The 16,631-nt window shown below is 42.8% G+C and overlaps 2 protein-coding genes across 2 annotated transcripts; one reads left to right on the forward strand and one right to left on the reverse strand.

Moving 5' to 3' along the window:
* Positions 1-656: 656 nt before the first annotated feature.
* Positions 657-4,179, forward strand: LOC116199673 (IAA-amino acid hydrolase ILR1-like 4). Its single transcript, XM_031530133.1, has 5 exons — positions 657-1,175; positions 1,337-1,462; positions 2,092-2,406; positions 3,028-3,156; positions 3,495-4,179. The coding sequence occupies exons 1-5, from the start codon at positions 822-824 to the stop codon at positions 3,909-3,911; spliced, it is 1,341 nt and encodes a 446-aa protein (XP_031385993.1). The 5' UTR covers positions 657-821; the 3' UTR covers positions 3,912-4,179.
* Positions 4,180-4,361: 182 nt separating this feature from the next.
* LOC116199674 (glycosyltransferase BC10-like) lies at positions 4,362-7,383 on the reverse strand. The gene is made up of 2 exons (XM_031530134.1): positions 6,119-7,383; positions 4,362-5,240 (listed from the first exon to the last, which is right to left on the reverse strand). The coding sequence occupies exons 1-2, from the start codon at positions 6,638-6,640 to the stop codon at positions 4,599-4,601; spliced, it is 1,164 nt and encodes a 387-aa protein (XP_031385994.1). The 5' UTR covers positions 6,641-7,383; the 3' UTR covers positions 4,362-4,598.
* Between the last annotated feature and the right edge of the window lie 9,248 nt (positions 7,384-16,631).

Raw genomic sequence — 16,631 nt, forward strand, 5'->3', positions numbered from 1 at the left:
AAAAGAGCATGATGGATACCCTTTCGTTTAATGAAATTTAACTATGACTCTTTCATTGGCTTTGAATTCATTTCTTATGCGTCATGATCAACGTGGCCCTCTCCTGAAGGTCCATAAAAGATTTCGTCCAGACGGTTTATACCTCAATCATATTGGCAGAACGTTCAATTTTGAAAAAAAACAAAAAACAAAAATCAGCCAAGTTGACCATGCCCAAGGGCCAAGATATTGATGCCAAGCACAGTGCATCAAGCCCCGTGACTATGTTCAAGCGCTCCATTTAAACATTAAGTATCAAGCGTTTCACTTGAACATCACGAGTTCGAACCTCACCGAGAACGTATAACTCGTCACTATGTGAATGTATTATGAGATGGCGGTGGCTGGCCCATAATGTTTGATCCAGTGGGCCTTGAACTTAATTCACTAGTGTGTTGGTGATACTGCGGTGACCAAGTTGAGCTAAAGTCTCAGCGAGTTATGGCGAAAGGAACATTTCGTGGCTTTTAGGTTCCCTTAGTTGGGACAGCTACAGCAAGCTAATAACTCGACCCAGTCTTTTATTCAGAAAAAAAAAGGGTTCTTCGTATTACTTATTCGTACAAATATACTGATATACATATATATGTGTGTGGTGTGTATATATTCATCCCCGCGGTCTTTCCATATTCTCGTTCGGCTCCAATTGTTTTTACCTTTTCCCTCCTCGTCATCCTCTTTTTCTGCAGCTCTGCAACTTCCCAAGCTTCCACCCACCCAAGTGATATATTTCCCTCTTCTTGGCTCATCTCACTCTTCAAGGCCATACCTTTCCATCGGATATGGGCATCTTGAGCTGGGTCACTCTCTCCCTGATACTCGGCATGCGGTGCTTCACCTCGTCGGATGCTTCCTTCAGCTCGGATGGGCTCCCGGGAACGGGCAAGAAGTTTCTTGATCTCGCGAAAAGGAAGGAGCTTGCTGATTGGATGGTCGGAATCAGGAGGAAGATACACGAGAACCCGGAGCTGGGGTACGAGGAATTCGAGACCAGTAAACTGATCAGAGCCGAGTTAGACAAAATGGGGATTGCTTACAAGCACCCAGTTGGAGTCACTGGGGTTGTCGGGTTCATTGGGACCATTAAGCCCCCCTTTGTTGCCCTGAGGGCTGATATGGATGCTCTTCCCATGCAGGTCCCATTTGGAATTGTTTTGACTTCTTGCTTCTTTTCAAAGATCTGGAGTTTGCTTCGTTTCATTTGATTCTTTTGTCTTCCCTTGCGGACCGGAAATCGGATTTTTGCAAAGAGGTGTCTTCTGCCGAGTTTTACTGAAAATTGACGATGATTGTGCAGGAAATGGTGGAATGGGAATATAAGAGTAAGGTTGCAGGGAAGATGCATGCGTGTGGTCATGATGCTCATGTTGCTATGCTTCTCGGTGCCGCGAAGATTCTCCAACAACATCGAAGTGAAATTCAAGTCGGTCTTTCCTACTTCTATTTCTTTTCCCATAAGTTTGTGTGTAGTCTGCCAGGACCAACTCTGAATAGGATGTGTTTTCAATTCTCCTGTTTGTGATATCTAGATTTGTGAATGAGTTTCGATGACTATCTTTCTCATTTTGATTCACTGGAGAAGAATCCTGGAAATTCTTGTATTCCGACTCCTCACATTTGCCATTTTTGAACCTTGGTTGTTCTTGTCTGAGCAATGGCTTGTTCTGCAATTTGATACTTCCCAAATGCTCTTAGAAACTGTTTAGATTCGGTAACCATGTTGAACTATTCCTGCATCCCTGGAATGTCAAATTCAAGGAAAACATCATTAATTAGTCCTACAACCTACGAAGATGAAAACACGAGGAAAATATGGAAGAGAACACATTGGAGCATGCTTCACAATAAGTTTTGGATTGTAAATTGCCAAGTGAAGTGCTGCATAACAAATTTATTCATCATTGTCTTCAATTTCGCCAAAAGAGCTCTACATCGTTCATATTACCAGAACCTGATTAACAGGCCTCTACCCCTTTGTGAACTTGGACTTGTTCTTACTTTCTCCTATAACCACAATTATGATGTTCTAACAATTTTTTTCATTCTATGCAGGGCACAATAGTTTTAGTTTTCCAACCAGCTGAGGAAGGAGGTGGAGGGGCGAAGAAAATGTTAGATGAGGGAGCTCTTGAGAATGTGGAAGCTATTTTCGGGATTCATGTGGCTCCTCATATTACTGTCGGAGAAGTTGCTTCAAGGTCTGGCCCGCTATTAGCTGGGAGTGGCTTCTTCGAGGCTGTGATAAGTGGCAGAGGAGGCCATGCTGCAATTCCTCAGCACACGATAGATCCTGTAGTGGCCGCCTCAAGTGTAGTCATTAGCTTGCAGCATCTCATTTCTCGTGAAGCTGACCCACTGGACTCGCAGGTCTCTGTCTCTATCCTTCTCTTAGACCTGCTTTTGGAAGAATAAAGAAGTCCAGAAATGTGGATACTGATTCTGTTTGCTCTGGAAAAATTGGTTCACACTTTCCAGTTTTTACATTATCATCTACTTGAAAAGCCGAGAAAATAAGAAAATTTGTTTAGGTATTGGTTCAAGGCATTCAATGACACATAACAATCTTGTGGGTACTATCTAACGTGATTTTGTGTCCCTTATATTCTATTTTTTGAATTAAAGAGATTTGAAAATTAGGAGTAGTTCCTTGGTATTCTGAAGCCAAACAGAGCTATGCATGTCGTTTAATGGAATTGATGCAGACTAAAATTGGAGGGGAAAAGCCGACCTATCTCAAACTTGATTAGTTGGAGCTCATTGGGCTAGTATCACTAGGGTACACACCAAAAAGAAAAATGATGGGAAAAAGATTTAATGGAGAAATGAACTGACAGAGAGTTGATGTCTGACTGTGAACTGTGAATTCAACCATGATAGTCTTGATTCGTCTTCTAAAAGAATTTGCTCATCATATGAATTCAAGATGATGTATATTTCTTACAGTCTTGAACATCTATGAGTTCTGTTGATCTTTCTGTTCTATTTCAGGTGGTCACAGTTGCCAAATTTCAAGCAGGTGGAGCATTTAATGTCATCCCAGACTCAGTAACAATAGGTGGGACGTTCCGTGCATTTTCGGGAAACAGCTTGATACAACTGAAGGAGAGGATCAAGGAGGTACAGATTCTTAAATAACCTAGTCACATACATGTTCTCGACTAGTCTTTGAAGAGAAAGGCGCTGTTGCCTTATCTCAGTTATCGTGTGTCAGTCAGAGGAAGAATTCAAACCTGATTTATTAATAAAAGAATGTTCCTTTTGGTCTGGGTAAATCATCACCATTGATTAAACTTGGTCCTATATTGATTGTTTTAGGAGCCCATCAATCTAGGACTCTGATAATCTTGGTCTTATAGGATTCTCTTAGGCAGCGCTAATGCCATAGTTTACCTAGTTCAAGACTAAGATTGAATGCAGGCATTCTCATTACCAACATTCGTTCATCCTCTGAGCAGGTCATAGTCCGACAAGCAGCAGTTCAACGGTGCAATGCCACAGTTGATTTCCTGACAGACGAGAAACCCTTGTTCCCCCCGACCGTGAACAATCCTGACTTGCACCCATTCTTCCAAAGAGCTGCAGATGATGTCCTCGGCACTGGTAAGGTCCATGATATGCAGCCTCTGATGGGTTCAGAGGACTTCTCTTTCTACCAGGATGCAGTGCCAGGATACTTTTTTTTCCTCGGGATGGTCCCTGAGTCATCACAAGGGAATCTCGAGACCGTGCACTCTCAGTATTTTCAGGTCAATGAGGATGTTCTCCCTTATGGTGCTGCTCTTCATGCTTCTCTGGCCACTAGGTTTATTCTCGAACATCAGAAGGGGAAGAGTGATTCTTTGACAGGGGGAAGGCATCGCGATGAATTGTAAGATGGACGTTTTTCACGTTAACCCGCGGAATTGATTTCTCTCCGGCACACTTCACCTGACATGATTTTAACAGTAACATGAACTGATGAACCGCTCATGGAACGCTTGCTTGAATATAATTATTTGTTCGCTCGGGCAAGCTCATCAGGAAAACAGTCGTAAATGCTTTCAAAATAAGGGTCTTTTAACATGACCCGACAATCATTGTACCAGCAGGCAGCGGATGTAAGACGACATTATATGCTATCAAGGTGAAATTCTCCTGATTTTTCTGTTGTTTGTCGAGCTAATTCTGGCTCTCTTCTGACTTCAATTTCATTATGATCACACGCTTTCTTTACATGGAATATTGATCTAATTAGTACAAATGAAACGAATTCATCTTGGAAGCAAGAACGTTAAGAGACATCAGTGACCGCAGTTACAGATTCTGTCAAGAGCAAGGGCACATAACTGTAGAGCTTCAACCCGGATTTGCCTCTCAATTTCACATTATATGTTCCAATGGTACAACGGTATAAGATGTAACATTGCTACTACTAAATCAAGATCCTATGTCCGTAAATAATGTCCTAGACATCTATAATCCTCGTGCTCTCATGTATAGAACAACCTGTCAATATTTCGGCAGCAGGGGAAAGACTGAAAGGATCAATCAGAAGAAAACAAAATCTGGTCGTAACATTCTCAATGAATCCCGAAGACCCGGGATGCTAAAGCCAGTAAGGGCTCCAGAGCGCTTGGGGCAAATTTTCTTGCAAAGAGGAAACAGCGCGTTGTTGGCTGATCATTGTAAGTGCAGTTTGTGCCCTCTATGATCTTTTTGAAGAACCGCTCAGACACATCATTCTTTCCAAATGTGGCGGGGTGGGCGCCACCCCTGGACCAGTCGACCCAGGTGAGGGTCCTGTTAGCCATTAGACGCGGGAAGTTGATTGATAGCATTGTTGGGAAGTAGTGCTCATCAACATAACATGCCGGCCGGCAGAACTTCTTAAACTTGGGGTAGTATTTCGAGTCCTGGATTATCGCGACTGCAAGCTCGCGGTTCACCTCGAACCATTGGGCACCTTTCCGCCACTCAGTGAGGTTGACTTCAGGTGCCATGTTCGGGTTGTAGCGCCCTCGACCGTAGGGCCCATTCTCGTCGAATGAGCCCATGAAGCTATACCTTGAATGTGAGATGTAGCTGTAGGCCGTGGTAAAGTTCTGAACAGGGATGCACGATTCAGACAGGAGGATGAACCTTTCATTTGATAGGTCAAGAAGTGCATTTGCTAGGAGCCTTCTCTCGGCATCACACATGCTCATCATTCCCCATTCAGCCACCTGCATAAATAGGAAAACCAACCAAACATCAAATTCATCACTGATAATTACTTTTCAGTTACATGGTCGTAAACGTGTAAACGACAGAGGCGCAAATCTTAGACTACTTCCACATTAAAGCATATTATTCACCAAGAAGTCAAGTAGAATTAATCGGGAGGCAGATGCGGATGTGAATTTCAAACCTACATGTAAAATTTTGAAGGATCATGATCAACTCATAGGTATTATTAATATTCAACAATGGTTGCTGGGCAATCTAAGTGGTCCATCAGGCATAACATTGGGCCAATACTTTTTTCGAAAGAAAGAGATATATCACCATGATCAAATAACTTGAAACATCCTAGAATCAGGCCCTTACATGTTAAAATAAGAACATAAGCTTCCCATATCTCAAAACCATAGCTAAATAAGAATTGATCACTGAAACAGGTAGAACAGTGAATAAAAGAAAAAAAATGTGTCACCAAGTCAATCATTCCTTCATTTCTTGCTTCATTGACCCATTTAATCTGAATGCAAGAGTTACAAGTGCTGATGATGACTAAGCAAATTGATCCCCATACTATGGGGAATCAAAGATTCAACTAAGGCATGAAGCGGCTTTTCATGAAGCAATTTCCAGATCTTAAACAACCAAAAGCAAAATTCAACAAAATTGCATCCAGCAGATATCCATTTCGAAAGATCTATCCATGCATAGCAGTTATTCAATCAGGCAACCATATCATGTCAAGAAAGCACGCAAAGCAAAACATATAGAAAGTTCACAATTACAAAGTCATCGATGACATTTAGCAATCAAAAAGGGCCACGAGGGGGGAAAAAGGACCAAATGAACCAGGTGACAAGTAAAAGTGGAGAACGAGCTATACCTTACTAGGGATTTGTCTCTTGTAAAACACCGAAGTGGGTGGATTATCAGCAACATAAGAAGGCAATGAATGCATATAAATTGAGTAAAGCCCTTCATTCCCCTTGAAGAACCTCTCCCACAGGGGTGCGAATGGCAAGGGACCCTTCGTCAGGAACATAAAGGCAATCTTCGGGACTCTTCTGTAAGGGTAAGTCTTAATTTGAGGAACAAAAGAAGCTCGCCAGAAGAGCTCTACATCGTTCATATTATGCATCAGATTCTTCGAAGGCCTAATCCAACTCTCGATTCCGCTTGGCTCTTCCAACCACACTATAGTGTTGGATCCTTGAACTGGAGGCATACCGTTTTGGTTCTGGGCTCCAAAATATCGCAGTGTGTTCATGGAAATGATCGAGAACCCGAGACCCAGAACAAGAAACAGCAGCAGGTAATGGAGGAATCTCCATGGGACAACCTTGCCATTCCTATTTCCGGCTCCGGGGTCCTTCCCTTCCTCCAAAGCCACTAATCTTAACTGCATTTTTCAGCTCAAACGGCCCAAAATCGCTGATGATTGAGCGAATTGAGCAGAGAAAATCAAGTATCTCCCACCAGAAACTGACTGATCACAGTTTTTTTCACAGAAAACTACTATCTTTCCCCTTTCTCTCTCTCTCTCTCTAAAATAAACTCATCATGAATCTGATGAGCTTAAAAAACCCCCAATATCTGCAACCCACGAGCTTGTACTCCTCAGTAAAAACGGAAAGCACCATAAATGAAGCCTTAATATCAAACCCAATCAAAGACTTGGCATAAATAGGGGGACACGCAACATGTCGAGGAGAGAGAAAAGGCTGAAAACGATCATACGATACCAGACTTAGGATACCATATGGAGTGTCCGTAGATCGAAGGTTTCCAAGATATGGGGCTGGTGGGTATGCGAGCAATCGATCAGATTCGGCGCTTCCTCAACCCAATCGGATCCAATCAAGAAGCTTCCCCACTTCTGGGTCTTCTTCCTCGTGACGTGTCGGGAGTAAAGTTTGAAACTTTGGCGAGTTTGAAATCGAATGGAGGCTGAGGGAGAGACGGGTTGGCAGAACTGAGCTGAAGGAACAGGGAACAGTTCGGCAGTATAGTATCCGACAGCGAGAAGAGGGGAGCCAATCTCGGACCTGTTCTTTTGGGATCTTCTGATTTGTTGTCTACAACCTGAAGTCTGAAGAAGCCTCTGGGGATTCTTTGCCGGTCTTAACGGAAAATGCTATACATTCGTTCATGTGTTTATAGAAAACGACTTTTCCAATTTCAATTTTCCTTGAGAATTGACTTTTCCAATTGTTGAAATCTCATGTTGAAGTATTTGATTTTTTTTTAGCATCGCTAATTTCTCTTCCGCGTAGTCGGGCATTAATATCAACATCACCTCGGGGATCCAGCAAAAGAGAACTCTTATTATTATTATTATTTTGGTAAACTCGAAAGTATTATTAGGACTTAAGTTACGCAACATAGGAGGTCACAATTCTTGGCGACTCAAGCCCCAATATATCTCCATTAAAAACAGAAAAAGAACTAGAAGGAACAGTAAATAAAGTAGCTAAGTCATTCAACAGAGCTCCTCCTAAATGAGCTAATGCATCAACAGACTTATTTGCCTCCCGACATATATGTTGCGAGAAGATAACCTCCAACTATTGACTCAGCATCCGTCACGAATTAAGGGGTCAAGGACAATATTCAAACAATTCTCCCCCCAAACCCATTCAAGAATAGTTCTAGCATCAAGTTCAACATGGGGTTTCTGAATATTGCAGTTTATTGCTAACTTGCGGCCTCGTCGGAGAGCTTTCAGCTCCGCCACAACACTAGTGGTTATGCATAGGTTCATATGGAAATCTTGGAACCATGAACCATTGGAGTCCCAATTACTCCTTCAGCTCCCGCAACACCCGGGTTCCCCGAAAAAACCCATCATTATTCAGTTTGTAGAACCCATATGGGGTGCAATATAACGAACCAAAATCTTTCCAAGAAATTGAGATAGCTTTGTCAAACTACAGGCAAAGAATTCTGCAGCGGGATGTATCGTATGTTCTACTAGACAACCATGAAGGGGCTTCTGAGAGAATAGGAAGGAGTTCTATTCTTCCATTGTAAAGAGATTAGAGGAATTTGGCTGAAACCTCAACTTGAGGTTTAAGATGAATTGTATTGAATTATATAGAGCTGTACATGACATGTTTGAGGAAAGAAATAAAAGAAATAAATGCAGAATAATTACATAGCAACTATACTAGGAAAGCTAGGATTTTAGATCACTATTTCCTCTATTACTCCCCCGCAAGCTTAACGGGGAGTCCTCCACGTGAAGCTTGGATCGAAGAGTCAAGAAGTGTGCAGAAGATAGCCCCTTGGTAAAACCGTCAACAAGCTGATCATCAGAACTGATAAATTGAATCTGAAGCTGTCCTCGCATAAAACACTCTCGAACAAAGTGATAATCTATCTCAATATGCTTTGTTCGAGCATGAAAGACAGGATTCGCCGTGAGGTAAATAGCAGATATGTTATCACGCCAAAGCGTAGGAGCTGAGTGCTGGGAAAAACCCAACTCTTGAAGTAGCGATTGAAGCCAAATGATCTCTGCAGTAACATTCGCCTGACTTTTGTATTCGGACTCGGTACTGGAACGAGCTACCGTGCGTTGTTTCTTCGAGCTCCAAGATATTGGATTAGCCCCAAGAAAAATAATGAAACCACTAACAGATCGTCGATCATCAGGATTCCCAGCCCAGTCAGCATCAGAATAACCATGAAGTGCAGAAATGGAGCCCGGGCGAAGATGAAGCCCATAAGTGATAGTGCCTTTAAGGTACCTTAGAATTCGCTTGACTGCAAGCCAGTGAGTCACTGAGGGTTTATGCATGAATTGGCAGACTTGATTAACAGCATAAACAATGTCTGGTTTAGTGAGAGACAGATATTGCAGACTTCCAACGATACTGCGGTAGAGAGAAGGATCCTCAAATGAATGACCATCATGAAGAGACAGTCGAGAGCCAGCAGCAACCGGTGAACTAATGGGTTTGCAATCAAGCATGGATGTCCGAACAAGGAGATCATGAATATACTTGGACTGCGTAAGGTATAATCCAATAGAATCGGACTTGGCTTCCATGCCCAAGAAGAAATGAAGTGGACCGAGATCCTTCATAGCAAATTCTTTGTGCAGTGCCACCAATACTGACTGAAATGGAGCGCCTGGAGTCCCAGTTAAGATGATGTCGTCAACGTAAACCAGGAGAAATATAGCATAAGTAGAATGCTGTAGAATGAAGAGAGAAGAGTCTGCCTTTGAGTCACGAAAACCAAGTTTAAAAAGAAAGGTGCTCAAACGTTGAAACCATGCACGTGGAGCTTGCTTGAGGCCATAAAGAGAGCACTTGAGACGACATACGTGATGAGGCCAAGAGGGGTCAATGAACCCAGGAGGTTGTGACATATAAACCTCTTCAGAAAGGTACCCATGAAGAAATGCATTCTTCATAACAAGCTGTCGAACAGGCCACTGCAAAGAGACGGCAATGGAAAGAATAGTACGAATGGTGACAGGTTTGATGACCGGATTGAAAGTTTCCTCGTAATCCACACCTTCTCTCTGATTGAAACCCTTAGCTACCAAGCGTGCTTTGTAGCGGTCGATCGTTCCATCAGCCTTTTGTTTGATCCGATATACCCACTTGCAGCCAACAATATTCTGAGTGAGTGTCGGTGGAACTAAATCCCAAGTGTCATTCTGAAGTAAGGCTTGATACTCCTCTTGCATGGCAGCACACCATTGAGAGTGCTTGCGTGCCTGAACAAAGGAACGTGGTTCCTGCAAAGTAGTAGAGACAGAAAAGGCTGCAGGATGTCGTGAGATAACAAAGCGTGGAGGAGGAAGGGAGCCATCTTTAGCCCGTGTCACCATCTGATGTGTGTTCTGAGGAGCGGGTGGTGCTAGTTCCACGGGGCTAACGGAAGCGTAAAAAGGAACAGAAATTCAAAATTTCTTACCCGTGAAACTAATTCCAAGACCTACTAGAAGAGTAAGAGTAAATAAAAGCGTACCTGGAATATTTAAAGTTGTCGACCGAGCGTCCCACGCGTGACGCCTCTACTGGTATCCACACCGACTTTGTCGACGAGTTTTCGAGATCGGCGGTGCTAGCGACCAACACTCGAAAGAAACACCCCGATGCGACACCCGAAATTTATTAGACTAGTAGGATTAATTCAAATTGAACAATTCAACTTGAATTTCCTTACACTTATACACGTACACCCATATACATGTATATATATCTCTTATATCTAAACATGCATGCTGCCCCTTTTATAAGCAATATGGGGAAGACAAATTCAAAGCCCCACCGATGTGGGATTAAGGAGAATCAAGGCTCCAAGTGACATGTGTAAGTCTAGGTGACATCATTTAATTAGTCCATGTGTATAGCTAAGTGTTATCATACAATTGGCCCATGTTTCTTTCTATAATTGGCTCCAAGTGGTTCCATAAAAATAACCACTTAGCACACCATTAAATCTAATAAATCGGGTCTAATTAATCGGCAAATTTAATCTCATTAAATATCCGATTAATCGGTCGCACCATAAATCATCTAATCTTTATTAGACAATTTTGTTGTTTCAAAATATCTCGTCAAGTTAGTCGTAGTGTGTGACCCTGTAGGTTCCCAATTACGTTGATAGTAATATCGAAATCTCTATTTTAATATTACAAACAGTGAGCGGCATCTAGCAATGCATCACTGTTACTCAAGTAATCGGAAAGTCAATTTCTCGACGAACCTCGTGACCTATATTACCGTGTAATATAATCCATTGTCCTCTATATCTCTATTGAGCCCAAGGCATGGTCGATGACATCCTTGTATGGCTTAATATCTCTCTTTCTTGATTTACCGGGTAAGTCTATCAGAGCAAATGAGCTCGATATCATTATATCGACTCATTTGGGTATGCATACACTTTTAGACTTAACCACCAAGTGGCCGTGAGATATCGCTCCCGTTTCGTAGGAGGGACAAATCCTATCTTGGTCACTCACATTCTTTTCCATGCTTTGTGGCATACCCAATAACTATCTTTATAACCAACCAGTTACGGTGGCGTTTGACAGTATCAAAATATACGACATTACACGTAGGAATCCATGGTGACCTCAAGTCAAAGGACCATTACACTATAGTCACTTTGAGATATGCTAATGACAGTCACGTAACAACCCATGTAGCAATCTCATGGCGGGTCAGTCCAATACACATTACTCTTAATGTATACATGTGGTGTGATTTGATATCTCCATATCCATGACCTATGAGATTTGGTCATCAATCAACACTCACACTAGTCTAACCGTATTACCGTTGTCCTAATTAACGATAATACTTTGACTATGGACATTTAGGAATAATGTTCAGTAATTATAGGATCTCACAATCAAGTCACACTTGATGCCTATTGAACCTACTATTCCAAGGACATTATTGTGTAAAATCATATTTAGCGCAATCTACACAATAACAGATATGCCTCGTTTTATAATGAAATAGATATCATATTACAAAACTGATTATAGATTGCCTCTAGGGCATACACCAATTCCCAACAATCTCCCACTTGCACTAGAGCCAATCTGGCACATGTCTTATGCCAATAGATCTAGTGTGAGCCTCGTGCTTGCGCTGCACAAGAGGCTTCGTAAGTGGATCTGCGAGATTCTCATCTGTTGGTATTCTGCATATCTTCACATCTCCTCTGTCGATGATCTCGCGAATGAGATGGAAGCGCCTGAGTATATGTTTGGATCGCTGGTGAGACCTGGGTTCCTTAGCTTGCGCAATGGCTCCATTGTTGTCACAATAGAGATCCACTGGGTCTGCGATGCTAGGAACCACAACAAGTTCTGTCACGAACTTCTTGATCCAAACGGCCTCTTTTGCAGCGTTAGAGGCAGCAATATACTCGGCCTCTGTGGTAGAATCGGCTACTGTCTCCTGTTTGGAACTCTTCCAACTCACAGCACCTCCATTCAGGCAGAACACATACCTTGACTGCGATCTACTGTCGTCCTTATCGGTCTGGAAGCTAGCATCGGTGTAACCTCTTACAACGAGCTCTTCTTCGCCTCCATATACCAAAAACATCTCCTTAGTCCTTCGTAAGTACTTAAGGATGTTCTTTACTGCAATCCAGTGTCTTTCACCTGGATCTGATTGGTATCGACTCGTCGTACTCAAAGCATACGAGACATCTGATCGAGTGCATAACATAGCATACATGATGGATCCAATAGCTGACGCATATGGAATCCTATTCATGCGGTCCCTCTCCTCTCGAGTAGAAGGACTCTGAGCCTTCGAAAGGCTTATGCCATGTAACATAGGCAGCGACCCTTTCTTAGAATCATGCATGCTAAAACGCCGAAGCACTTTATCTATGTATGCACTCTGACTTAGGCCAAGCAGTCTCCTGGATCTATCTCTATAGATCTTGATACCTAGCACATAGGTAGCTTCGCCTAAGTCCTTCATAGAGAAACACCTTCCCAACCAAGTCTTCACAGACTGTAAGGAAGGAATGTCATTTCCGATCAGAAGTATGTCGTCTACATACAACACCAAGAAGATCACTACGCTCCCACTAACCTTCTTGTAAACACAGGGTTCATCTTCATTCTTAATGAAACCAAACTCTTTGATTGCATCATCAAAACGAAGATTCCAGCTCCTGGAAGCTTGCTTCAGCCCATAAATAGACCGTTGTAGCTTACAAACCTTTCCGGTACTATGTGGATCGACAAAACCCTCAGGTTGTGTCATATACACATCCTCGAGGAGCTTCCCGTTCAGGAAAGCAGTTTTGACATCCATTTGCCAGATCTCATAATCATAATAAGCTGCAATTGCAAGCAAGATCCTTATGGATTTAAGCATAGCCACCGGGGAAAAAGTTTCGTCATAGTTAACACCATGAACTTGTTTGAAACCTTTTGCCACAAGTCGGCCCTTAAAGGTAATCACATTACCGTCCATATCAGTCTTCTTCTTGAAGACCCACTTACACCCAATGGGTTTTGCCCATTCAGGTGGATCAACCAAAGTCCATACTTGGTTAGTGTACATGGACTCCATCTCAGATCTCATGGCCTCCAGCCATTTCTCAGAGTCAGGGCCTATTACGGCTTCCGCATAGGTTGTAGGCTCATCATTATCTATGAGCAATACGTCATTGTCTTGAGTCACGAGAAATCCATATCTCTCGGGCTCATGACGTATCCTACTAGACCAACGAGGCTCCCGTGTCACCTGTGTAGAAGATTGTGCCACAACAACTTGTGGTACTTGTTCTGCAACATCGCCCGTCGATTGGTCAATGTCATTTTGTGGTAGAACTTCCCCAAGTTCTAATTTCCTCCCACTAGTTCCTTTGAAGAGAAACTCTTTCTCAAGGAATACCGCAGTTCGAGCGACAAACACTTTGCCCTCGATGGGATTATAGAAATAGTATCCTCGAGTTTCCTTAGGATACCCCACAAAGTAACATTTGTCCGATTTAGGGCCAAGCTTATCCGAAGACAATCTCTTCACATAAGCTTCGCAACCCCATATTTTTAGAAAAGACATCTTGGGACGCTTCCCATACCACATCTCATATGGTGTCCTTTCAACTGATTTCGACGGAGCATTGTTTAATATGAGAGCAGCTGTCTGTAGAGCATATCCCCAGAAGGAGTCAGGTAAGTTTGCATGACTCATCAAAGATCGAACCATATCTAATAAAGTTCGATTCCTCCTCTCAGCTACACCATTCCACTGTGGTGTTCCAGGTGGAGTCAGTTGAGATAAAATCCCACACTGTTTAAGATAGTCAGCAAACTCATAGCTCAAATATTCACCTCCTCGATCTGATCGAAGAACTTTAATGCTCTTACCCAACTGATTCTCCACTTCATTCTTAAATTCTTTGAACTTTTCAAAGGATTCAGATTTGTGTTTCATCAAATACACATATCCAAATCTACTGAAATCATCAGTAAATGTAATGAAGTAGAGATACCCACCTCTAGCAAGCTTGTTCACTGGTCCACATACATCAGTATGTATGAGAGCCAGATGATCACTAGCTCGCTCACCTTTTCCGGTAAAAGGGGCCTTAGTCATTTTCCCCATTAAGCAAGGTTCGCATGTCTCGATCGATTCTAAATCAAACGAGTCCAGTAATCCATCCTTATGGAGTCTAGAGATGCGATTCTCGCTAATATGGCCTAAACGACAATGCCAGAGGTAAGTCGGGTTCGAATCATTAGATTTGAGCCGTTTGGTTTCCACATTATAAATAGGCGTATCTAGATCAAGAACATACAGACCATTACTTAAATGTGCACTGCCATAATATACATCATTCATGTACATAGAACAACACTTGTTCTTGATAGTGAAACAAAATCCCTTCTTGTCCAAACAAGAAACAGATATTATGTTTCTACTAATAGCAGGTACATAATAACAGTCGTTAAGATCTAATACTAGCCCAGTAGGCAAAACTAAGTGATAAGTCCCTACAGTTAATGTAGCAACTCTTGCTCCATTTCCAACTCGTAGGTCCACCTCGCCCTTTGCCAACGATCTACTGTTCTTTAGGTCCTGCATATTTCCACAAATATGAGCACCACACCCGGTATCTAATACCCAAGATGTAGAAGTAGTAGATACATTGATCTCTATAACATGGATACCTGAAGTAGAAGTCTCACTTCCCTTCTTCTTCTTCAACTCCTCTAGGTATACCTTACAATTCCGCTTCCAATGTCCAGTGTTGCCACAATGGAAGCAGTAATCATTCTTTGCCACCTTGGCTTTAGGCTTCAACGCACCCAAGTCATACTTGGATGCACCTTTAGCCCTCTGGCCTTTACTCTTGCCCTTGCCCTTTCTTTTGGTCCCCTGGACCATTAGAACAGACGTCCCCTTACTGATATCATGCTCAGCTGTTCTCAACATGTTAAGCAGTTCAGGCAATGGTTTATTGTAGTCATTCATATTATAGCTCATGATGAACTGACTATAACTGCTGGGCAGCGACTGTAGGACTAAATCTGTGGCCAACTCTTGACCCAGAGGAAATCCCAGTCTTCCCAGAGTCTCGACGTACCCAATCATCTTGAGTACATGAAGACCCACCGGGCTACCCTCAGTCAACCTTGCCTGAAAAAGTGCTTTAGAGATCTCGAATCTCTCATGTCGGGCCTGCTCTTGATAGAGCTGCCTGAGATGCACGATCATATCGTACGCCTTCATGTTCTCATGTTGCTTCTGAAGCTCCGAGTCCATGGTGACTAACATGAGACATCCGACGTTTACGGCATCATCATGATGCTTACTATAAGCATCTTTCTCAGCTTGGGGGGCATCGTCAGGTGGTGGCGCAAGAAGAGGTTGCTCTAAGACATATAGTTTCTTTTCTTGGGTGAGAACAATTCTCAAGTTTCGATACCAACCAAGGAAATTATTCCCTGACAGTTTGTCCTTATCAAGGACGGATCGCAAACAGAAAGTACTAGAAGTGCTCCCTGCCATGGTAACTGTGCGCACCCGAATTTCATCTCGTCGGGGCACGCATGCGCGTGCCTAAATGCAACGCGGCTTAGGAGTATCCACCTTCCCGGGGACGCGCGACGGACGCACGTGAGAAGGAGTCGCCACTTGCCATTTTACGACCCGAAAGTCGAGGGCCGGCAAGTTACCCGGGTCTAGGGGTACGGGGTACACCTAATTGCTAAGGCATATGGTCTGCGAAACCCGAGGTTCCGAATTCGGAGGTTCTGTTACATGCGAGCCTATATCTCGCATGCCCTATCGGTACTCTAGCTTGTCTAGGCTTGCCATTTTTATTTAATTACCGCTTAATTAAGTTCCGCTCATCTTACGCGTTTTGACACCGTAAATTCGAAGAAACACTCCGACCGTCTGCTCTCCGACCGGGATTCTTACATTAATAAAACATACAACATAAATCCTCACATTGTTCTCTCAAATAAATAAAATACAAATTATAACAATTGGATCCCGGTCGGTTCGCATTTCGGTAATTATTCCACTCGTGCTCGCCGTGTAGTTTGAAAAGACTGAAATTGAAATTAAAGTATGTTCTCGGTGTATAAGGGCATTGGGCCCCATGATCGTCGGTCATGGGCGTTGGACCCAATGTGAATCGAGTCCTAAAGGATCGGGCTCGATCCGCAATACAATCAAGTGCAAAAGATGTAACAAGCAGGTTCAAATAAACAATCAATGGGGTTTTATTATCACCAAATTTACGTGGATTAATTGATTATTAACCAAGGAATCTTGGCATACAAATCCTACCCTAAAACAAGTAAAAAGCAAGACGGAAATGGCATGTAGCATTCAGCATCATTTACCGGACCTGACAGACTGTGTGTGTCCGTGATCAAGTCT

This window comes from Punica granatum, chromosome 3 (genome assembly GCF_007655135.1).
Source record: "Punica granatum isolate Tunisia-2019 chromosome 3, ASM765513v2, whole genome shotgun sequence".
Classification (NCBI taxonomy): domain Eukaryota; kingdom Viridiplantae; phylum Streptophyta; class Magnoliopsida; order Myrtales; family Lythraceae; genus Punica; species Punica granatum.